This window comes from Penaeus japonicus, unplaced genomic scaffold (assembly GCF_977035675.1).
Source record: "Penaeus japonicus unplaced genomic scaffold, GWHDUDI00000001_assembly GWHDUDI00000029, whole genome shotgun sequence".
In the NCBI taxonomy this organism is placed as follows: Eukaryota; Metazoa; Arthropoda; class Malacostraca; order Decapoda; family Penaeidae; genus Penaeus; species Penaeus japonicus.
Window position 1 is genome coordinate 6,033,338 of NW_028234431.1, and position 10,000 is coordinate 6,043,337.

The 10,000-nt window shown below is 37.7% G+C and overlaps 1 protein-coding gene across 18 annotated transcripts in view; it reads left to right on the forward strand.

Annotated features, from left to right (window-relative positions):
* Nucleotides 1–10,000, forward strand: part of LOC122267642 (uncharacterized) — a 36,793-nt gene that overhangs the window by 8,525 nt on the left and 18,268 nt on the right. For 12 of the 18 annotated variants that reach the window (XM_086554547.1, XM_086554545.1, XM_086554551.1 and 9 more), the window contains 6 exons: nt 4,578–4,765; nt 4,955–5,144; nt 5,879–6,115; nt 6,767–6,942; nt 7,067–7,303; nt 7,490–9,016. In XM_086554547.1, coding sequence (XP_086410673.1) covers nt 4,604–4,765; nt 4,955–5,144; nt 5,879–6,115; nt 6,767–6,942; nt 7,067–7,303; nt 7,490–9,016 — 2,529 coding nt within the window. In that variant the 5' untranslated portion in view covers nt 4,578–4,603. The remainder of the gene's footprint in view (nt 1–4,577; nt 4,766–4,954; nt 5,145–5,878; nt 6,116–6,766; nt 6,943–7,066; nt 7,304–7,489; nt 9,017–10,000) is intronic. The other 6 variants (XM_086554558.1, XM_086554555.1, XM_086554556.1 and 3 more) reach the window with 1 other exon arrangement.

Below are 10,000 nucleotides of genomic sequence, written 5' to 3' on the forward strand. Positions count from 1 at the left end.
TATTCTTGGACTAGAAATTTTGTTTTAATATATAGTTGTAGGTTAGTTGATTTTAATTATTTTTGTGTCAATTTATCTTTTTATTCTTCTTTTAGTTTAGGAGAAAAAATGATGTGATATGCAAATCAATATTGGCTTAATTACCGCGAGGGACTTCGCTTTAAAGTTATTGACGCTTTATAGATATAGGAAGAGAATGTACAAGATTTCCTGAGAAAATTTACACAAATTTTGCCCACAGTCAAGACAAATGTGACCAGTATGAATAGGCCTACAGGAAAATTATCAGCAAACACACTATAAGCTACATGTATAAATACAAAAAAGAAAAGAAAAAAATAGATTATATTTTTGTCTCTGAATTCAGCTCTTTCTTTAGGACATTGCACTCGGAAATACAGTACTCATTTGACAGTAATGAGTATTTTTTTTGCCAAGAGGGATGGTGTAAGATAATATTGGTAAAGTTTTGTAGAAGTCTTGCATCTCTTAAGAATTTTTTTTCTCAAATATTTCATCAAAAGGGGGGGAGGGGAGTCATGCTTAGGGAGTTGTAAGGTCAGCTTGTAGTAAGAGCGAAGAAACTTATTTTCCCTTTGTACCCTGTGAAGCAGGGTCACAGTAAAATTTCACACCTATATTTCGTGATTTTATTGACTATTCATTATTTTGTGATCATCTATGCGTAATATACAATGGCTATGAATAGCAAGAGGTAATTTCCACTCCAAAAGAAGGCATCATTGGATAGAGTTGCCAAAATAATTACAAAATGAAGAGATATTGTGGGTGGGCAGAGGTCCTGCAGGTTCCTTATCCTACCTCCACATGTTTTGTTCTTGTCTTTCTTCAAAGTCCCATTTTTTCTGCTGCTTTCAGTTTCATTAACACATTCCTATCATAGGTGTAGACTTGAAATTAGAAAAAAACATGAAGGTGGAATGAGCTCATTTATGTAGGACACTCTAGATCAACATAATTGCAAACTTTCAAAGGCAGTTTTCTCCGATGGCATGTTGCTGTCATCAACCTATTTTATATCTCAGTCATTTATGGTGTGATATTCATGATTCTTTACCATATTGTTTGAAATGAAATTTTCCAAGAGAGACTTATTGTTTGTAGAAAATTAGCTCTGTGTTTGTGTCCCAAAATATCTTTAATTTTTTAGAAATGATGATTTAATTATTTACTAATAATCAAAGAAACAAAGAGAAAATTAATTTGCCCAAAAGAAATCCCTTATTTTTGAAGCAGTTCAGTTAGAATATATAGATCTTGTGATTTAGGTTTGAAATCGTCATTTACTTTTGAGACCGGATGCAGCACACCATCATAAAAGTTTATGGAAAGTTGTTGTATTAATTTGGAATGAAATCATTAATTTTTTTTTTTTTTCTAAAGAATATATATTTAAGGGGACAATGTCCTTAAAATATACTTAAAATCTATACGAAAATGGGCTTTTGTTGCTTATTCTCCTCAATAGATCTTTGTTGTGCATATTGATATTGCATGAACTGCAAAATATTTAGAATAGAATAACCACCTCTTTGCAAAGTAGTTAAGAATGTGCATGCTATTTGCAAAATATTTGAACGAAATGCATGAATGTCATAATTTGCTTAATTTCTAAGTACAACCCTTATTAGAGGAATACAGAGAACTACACTGCATATTGCCATGTAAATTTATTATCGCTTGGACTTTTCAATTCCTTATTTATGTTGTTATTTGATGGATCCATGAGAGGCCTTTTTTCAGGATGCATGATGATGAGTTTTGTGTTGAGAGGATGTGTTTTTTATCATTCTGTTTTACATTCTCTTTCTCTCTTTTGCTATATTTTGTCTATTCCTGGCATGCAGGTTTCAAGACCAATATTTTTTTGTGATAGGTATTGAGCTGTTTAAAGAATATAAAAGAAAATAAAAGCATCAATTATAGATTATAAAAAATATTTATATTTTTGTTTACATACAAACAAACAAAAAAAAGCTATACATTCTTGGGATCTATGGATTTTTTTCTAACGTATCTTTCCGCCTGCTCATGTAAAAGACTGTATGTTGTAGTGACATCAGGTTTGCTGTTTTGTATAGTGCTTTATTGCCTTGTGTTAGTGAGGGGATTGAGTATTATTTGTCACTGTTTTGTTTTGCTTAAACTATTTTAGGTGATCTTAAAATCTCATCATAGGAATAAACTTGATTCTGATCAATAGAAAAAAAAACATATAATTTATTAAAGATCTAACAGATTTGGTACTTCTAGCAGACATAAATGCCATTGGCAGTCCATGGGGCAATATATTGCAAAGGTCAAAAGTGCCTGTGCTTTTGTTTTGATATATAAAGCTCCTCATACATTGTGTCAGTTCTTGGGAAGACTGTCATAAAAAATATAATTAAAGAACTTATTTTTACATAGTTATTGTTACAAAAAGTAACTTGAAGTAAGGAGACATGTCTTTCAAAACAATAATTATCATTATCTGCAATATTTTTTTCTTTTTCTTTTTCTTAAACTAGGTTCAGAGGAAAAAAATCCTTAGATCAGTCAAAAGGAAAAGTTGTTTGCCCAGGTTACTCAAAAAAATAAGCTCATTTGTGACATAATCCGTCCCTCTGAAAGTAGTCTAACTGAATCAGTATCCCTTTTAGTTGATTATGGTTAATTGGTCATGGACATTCATTTATTTGGGGTTTAGCTAAGGATGTACCATTCAGAATTAGGGATTTGAGGACTTGGGTTACAGGACAGTTCTTTTATTCATTTAACCATATTATTATTATTGTTTAAATTTGAAATATTTTATATATATCTTTATCTTTAAGTGTAATTATATTTATATTTAAACAAACATAAATACACAACCTACATACATCAGGGTTTCTGCCAGGAGGGTACTGTCAATACTTGGAATGACACAGAGAGAATAGAACATTATTTCAAGTGATATGATTCATCATTGCACCGGAAAGCTCCAGTGTGGCCATTAGCTAGAGCAGATACTTGCTCTTTGACTTGCTTTGTTCCAACATGAGTGCCTGTAATTCAGCCTTTCCTCCACATACTTTTAAACATACCATTTTCCTCTTCCCTGTAATGCATGCTGTAAAACTAATTGTATCATATATATATGGATAGGTAGTCTGATATAGATATAGATGTCAAGTTTATGTGTGTATCTTATGCATAAGGTATTTGCATATATACATGAATACATACAAAATAAACTTAATTTCTTTAAGCATGTTTATTTAGTTATGCAATTCTAATATCATGAAATCAACCTGTCTGTGCTGTTACTATACTGAATGTCAGCCTTTACATTGTAGTTTGTTGTGTGTTTATGATATGAACCCCTTGTGCTTTTCATTTCTCTCTTGAAAACAAGTACTCTGAATGGACTTTATTCTTTAGTTTATACTTCTTTCTTACCTTTTCATTCTTATGGAGTAGATACGACCTCTGCTGATGTTGTCGTTGGTTCTCATTTGATGCTTGTTGTTTGCTTATGACTGAAGCTGTAATATTCTGTTGAGATATTGTGTTTGTGTGTGGGGTGAGGTTTTACACAATTCATACTCATTCAGATGTGTAAGTTATTTTATGTATGATTTTATTTTTAGTTTCATGTGAACATTTCAATATTTATTTTTTATCATCATTTATTAAGGTTTATAATTGCTTGTCATAATACATTTTTTATTTAAGTATTTAATTTATTTCTAGGAATTTATATAGTATGTTGAAAAGTGTATGATTTATTAAAAGGTAAACAGATTATATTAAATTCATATATACTGTAGAGATATCAACATTTGAAATGGGTACACTCATAACTAAACATCCCATGGATTTAAGAATTCACAAGTGTGTTTTGTGGATACGGCTAGTACTATTAGGTTAGCCTAATGATAAGCATCATTCTCAAGACCATTTTATATAATTAACCCTTTGTATACAGGAGTCATGACATACATGAAGCAGGAGCTCTGGCCTGATGATGGGTGTCATGACGTGCAGGGATTTTGGATCACTGTGTTATTTTATTGTGCTATGAGTAATGAGTGAGTGATGATGGTAACTGCAGTCATAATTGCTGTAATATTAAGCAAAATGGGTTTCATCTAACATCCAAAACCTAGGTTGCACCCCTTTCTTCTAGCACCAGCAGGAGAGAGGGTCTGGAATGGCACCCATCAACAGTCTCTAGCAAGCATTATCTTTATAGAGCAATGGCACATAGCAAGTTGCCAACCTCTTGCTCTATAGTATTGCAGATGAAGGATAAAAGCAGAACGAGAGGAGGAAGGTGACAAACCATGCCCAATGTCTACAATGGGCCCCTGTGCCAGTAGGGATGCCTTTTACTGTGGCATTTACAGTCTTAAGCACAAGTGTCCTTCCTCTTTCCCCACCTCTTCATGTTATCTGCATTGTGGATGGTTATATGTTTTAATGGGATTTGGGAATGTTAGCCTTCCGAATGTTAAGGGCCAACTGTGTTATTTATTGTAGAAACAGTTTTTAAACAGTTGTTATTCATAGAGCAACATACATCCTTACAGTTGACAAGTAGTACGAGTCTGGGAGCATGCCGATCCAGGCCCCCCAGTGGACGGAGTTCCTGTCGTGCCCCATCTGCTGCCATGAGTTCGATGGTGGGCAGCGCGGGCCCATCAGCCTTGGGTGTGGACACACAGTGTGCCGTGCTTGCCTCGCCAAGCTCCAGCGCAATCAGTGTCCATACGACCAGGTTAGTGGATGTTGATGTTTGTCAAGTTAGTATTGCTTGCATTGCTGTTAGTGATGGTATTAAGCGTAAGGCTTTTGTAAGAATAAAGTTTTTGTTATTATAATCTTTATCTAATGTAGCAAACAGTTTGCTAAAAATATTTGTATGTAAATCACTTACCAAACTATTCTCCCCTCCCCCCCTGAAAAGACTGTAATGAGACTGGAGCTGGACCAGCTTCCGGTCAACGTTGCACTGCTGTCACTGGTGGGGGCTGGGACGAATGTGGAGGAGGGAGACCTGCCCCCCCCTCCACCAGTGCCCCCGACTCACACCCGGAAATACTTTATAGCCGTGAAGTGCATCAAAGACCTCGCACTATTTCTCAAACCCTTCTCTGGTGAGTACCTTTAGGGATGTTTGGCAGGTTTGGTTCACACACACACACACACACACACACACACACACACACACACACACACACACTCACACTCACACTCACACTCACACTCACACTCACACTCACACTCACACTCACACTCACACTCACACTCACACTCACACTCACACTCACACTCACACTCACACTCACACTCACACTCACACACACACTCACTCTCTTTCTCTCTTTCTCTCTTTCTCTCTTTCTCTCTGTGTGTCTGGGTGTGTGCATGGGTATATGTGTGATGTGTATATGGGTGTATGTGTGGGTGTGTGCGTGGGTGCATGTATGGGTTCATTTGTGATGAAGTGGTTGTCTTGAAAAAAGAGCACATTGAATATCTTGACTTAGTGTGTGACAATTTATGATATTTGCTAGTGTGTGTGTGTTGGTGGGAGAGGGGGGTTGTGTGTGTTTTTGTAGGTGTTGATGGCTGGGTGTACATGAATGTATGCATGGGTGTGTGTGTAGGTTATTGTGTTTGTGACTGGTTGTCTTGAAGAAAGAGTACATTGAATATCTTGACTGGATGTGTGACATTTTATGATTTTTGCTACTTGTATTGATAATAATCATTTATATGACAGTATTACTCATATTAATCCTGATGATGAAAATCATATCAGTAGCAACAGGCAGATTGACATATTCTCTTTCCCTGACCACTACTGTCATCCTTCCCCTGATTTTAGGGACGGGAACAAATGGCTCGACATCACTCCTCTCCCGCCCCATGCAACGGAAGCTGGTCACCCTCATCAACTGCCAACTGGTGGAAGACGAGGGTAGAGCCAGAGCGGTCAGGGCAGCACGATCGCTTGGGGAACGAACCGTCACCGAACTCATTTTGCAACACCAGAACCACCAGCAGCTCTCCGCCAACCTCTGGGCTGCGGTCAGAGCGAGAGGGTGCCAATTTCTAGGACCTGGTAGGCGTTTTTTTTTTTTTTTTTTTTTTTTTTTTTTTTTTTTTTTTTTCCACTTTTGCTATCATATTTTTTGTTCCTTTCACTATTCTTTTTTTTTTTCTTCTTCTTTTGGATTTTTCTTTTCTTCTTTCTCTCTTATTGTTTATCTTCCTTTTAATATGGTTTTCTTTGGGGTGAATATGCGCCATAATGATGCTAGTAAAAGGTGTGGTGATGATGATTAGAGAAAACTGTGATGATAATGATAACATTTAAGATATGTCATGCTAATTAGATTGATGATGTGATACTTATTTTGATTTTTTTTTTTTTTTTTTTTTTTTTACCCTTTACAAAAAAGAGAATTATCATCATCATTACCTTATAGTGAACATCTTAGTATAAATCATTATTATTATTAGTTTGACTCTTTGATTAATTAATTTATCTTTTTTTTACTTTTCTTTATACTTTGCCACCATCATAATACTACTAGTTTTTCTATTATTACTATTAAATTGTTCTCATTTTATTAATTTTCCCTGTGTTTAAAGATTTACATTTTATTTCTCCGAATAGATAACCACAATTATGTATGCCAATTAACTATCATTTCCAGTGCCATCCAAAAACAGACTGCAATGTTCTAGTTCTCTTTTTGCAATGTTCCAGCAATGCAAGAAGAGGTGCTGAAATTGGTATTGTTGGCCTTGGAAGATGGATCCGCTCTCTCTAGGAAAGTTTTGGTCATGTTCGTTGTCCAGCGCCTTGAACCACACTTTCCGCAGGCTTCCAAAACAAGTATAGGACACGTTGTACAGTTGCTCTACCGTGCCTCGTGTTTCAAGGTAAATGGACTACTCGAGTTAGAGAGACACTCCTTTTGAATAATTGTACCCCTTTTATTTATTTTTTTATTATTTTTTTCACATGCAACTTTGTGCTCACCTCTCCGCTTGCTTGGTATTCCAGGTATCAAAACGAGAGGGCGACTCCTCCCTCATGCAGTTGAAAGAGGAGTTCCGGACGTACGAGGCACTCAGAAGAGAACACGATGCCCAGATTGTCCAAATTGCCACGGAAGCTGGGTTAAGAATAGCGCCCGATCAGTGGTCATCCCTCTTGTATGGAGACACTGCTCACAAATCTCATATGCAATCAATCATTGACAAACTGCAAACCCCTCAGTCATTTGGTCAGTCAGTACAGGTTAGTGTTCATATTTGTACTTTTATGTGTGTGTATGTGTGTGTGTGTGTTTTATGAAATATGCTTATGAATTTATTTATATTTTTATGTAAATGTGTGTTTCTTGATAGTAGTTCTGTCTCAATAATAGGATCTTTATTTAACAAAAACGGTTTTATTGTATAGCTTTACATGTTGCTTTTTCAGGAATTAGTGATAGCACTCCAGAGAACGGGAGATCCTGGACAGCTATCCTCCCTGCGACCTCAGCTGGAATTACTGGCAGCACTGGACCCCTCCCCTGATGCACCACCCCCTGGTTGGGAGCCCTGTGCTGCTGCAATGGAGGCTGTCCGAGCCGTTGTCACGGGACTTGTTCACTTTATACAGCATCATGGCAATAGGAAGTTACCAGATGCACATCATCCACACAACGCTAAATACAAGACTAGCATGTGCCGGGATCTGACTCAAAGAGGGGGCTGTCCTAGAGGTAACAACTGCACTTTTGCTCATTCTGAAGATGAGCTCGAAAAATACAGAAATAGAAGTCGGAAACACGGCAAAGGCATTCCTCAGCCACCCCCAACACCTGCAACAAAGTTGCAGCCTCCACCCACGCAGACATACCAACAGTTGTCACACCCCACACAACCACAACAACCCCAGCCACAAAGTGTTGATGCTGTCATCACTCCCAATAATGGAGAATGTGTTGCTGTTCCTGTCATACAGAAGGCTCTTCCTGTAGAAGAAATACCCCAAGCAGGTGCAGTGCCTCCTGCCCCAACTTCATTTGACCCAAATAAGTTTGTTTCTATCCAGCCTCACACCCAGGCAATGTCAGTCATGCCAGCTCCCACACCTGCTCCAGCCATTGTGCAACCTGCATTAGCAGCAACCCCACTCTATGCAGCCCCAGTGGCAGAATATACCTATAGTTCTTTCCCTTGCCAGCCGCCGGTATTTGCACAGCCAACACCTGGACCACAACCTCTTCAGTCAGCAGCTGCGGCAGCAGCCGCAGCAGCAGCAGCAGCTGCTGCCGCTGCTGTCTTCCCTGGTCAGCCTACAGCAATTTTGCCTGATATGTATGGCTCCAATGCACCGGTATTAGTCAATACAACACCTGTATATAATATTCATGGTCCAGGAAGTGAATTTTGCATTCCAGTTGCTAATACCAGCTCCAAAGGAACAAATTCCTCTCCCCTTTCAACCTGGTCTGAAAGTACAACTACTACTAGCAGTGCTTCATCTATGTCAGTTGTTTCAAAGATAGCCAACAAATCTATGGAAGAACTGAAGGAACGAAAGGAAGCTATACTGAATCAACTTGAGAACATTGTGGGGAAGGAAGCGACCAATCGTGTTGCCACAGAAATCGCGAATGGCGAGGAGCCGATCAAGTCCCAGGAGTTCACATCCACGTACAGCATATGGACCTCTGGTGCTAACTTTTACAATGTGCCCAAAATGGTAGAGAAGAACTACGACCCGTCGACCGGCTACCGCACTGACATATCAAAGAAAGATGAGGCCAACCCCAAGAGGAAAGATGACTTTATTCCATTCGACCCCCCGATAGTCAGTCGCTTTGGGCCCATCTCAAGAATGTCAAGATCGGTGATCCGGCCTTCTAACCCAATTCAGGTATCTGCAAGTAATACCACTGAACCTGCCACCACACCCACTGTAAGAAGACCAGTCCCTGCAATTTCACCCATGCCACAGGTGATTGTAGCTAAAAAGTCAAAGTAAATAAGTATACAATGCTGAAAAAAAATCTTTTAGGACGCTAATAGCATTTTTCAAAGATTTCAATCTACTTTTGAGTGAAAAGGTTTTTTTTTAATTGTTCATAAGCTTTAATACAATGGGTTGGGTGTCTGAGGGTACAGGTGTTTTCAATTTTAGAAAATATGTTTGTTAGTACAATATGAGCTGATGGAGCATGAAAATGCAAGAGAATTTAATGGAAATTGAAGGAAGAGAATTGGAATAAGAAAGAGAATGAGTGTGTGAGGAAATGAAGGAGAATGTACAAACAGGCAACCAAAAGTTAGTATGCAAGCTAAGGTGAGCAAAAACAAAAAATGAATGTGTAATGACATAGAGAAAGAGAGTGAATGGATGACAGTGTGTTATTAAGTTTATATATAAATGAACAAGAGAAAGTGGGTAAGAGTAGTTCTTGAATGAATAATACAGAACTGAGAAAGAGTGCATGTGTATGAATTTGAAATATCTTGGTTTTCGTGTGCTACATTTACATATATTATTATGTGTGCTTCATATCTTGCTTACTGTCTTAGCCATACCAGTTTTGGAGATGAGCAGTATGATGTTTGTCACTCTTTTGGAGCATCTTGTTGCACAGCCTCCATCATCAGCACCATTGCAGTGGAAGAGTTAATTGGTCTCCATTTGTTGAGTATATATAATTTTATGTTCTTTTGATGAAGGTATGGATTAACATGTGGTTCTTAGTCTCTTTGAAGAGAACATACTGGTCTTTGATAGCATACCTTCGTTTTGCAATGGGTATGGCAGGTCAGAGAGCAGGTGAGGCACTTTTTCTTTTCTTTTTTTAACAAAGTGATCGACAGAATTGGATACACAGATCAATAATGTAGTTAAGGAGGTATAGATATAGGTTAAGACAAAGACATAGATAGATTAATTCCGACTTTAACAGAGGCATTGAGGAAGGGAAGG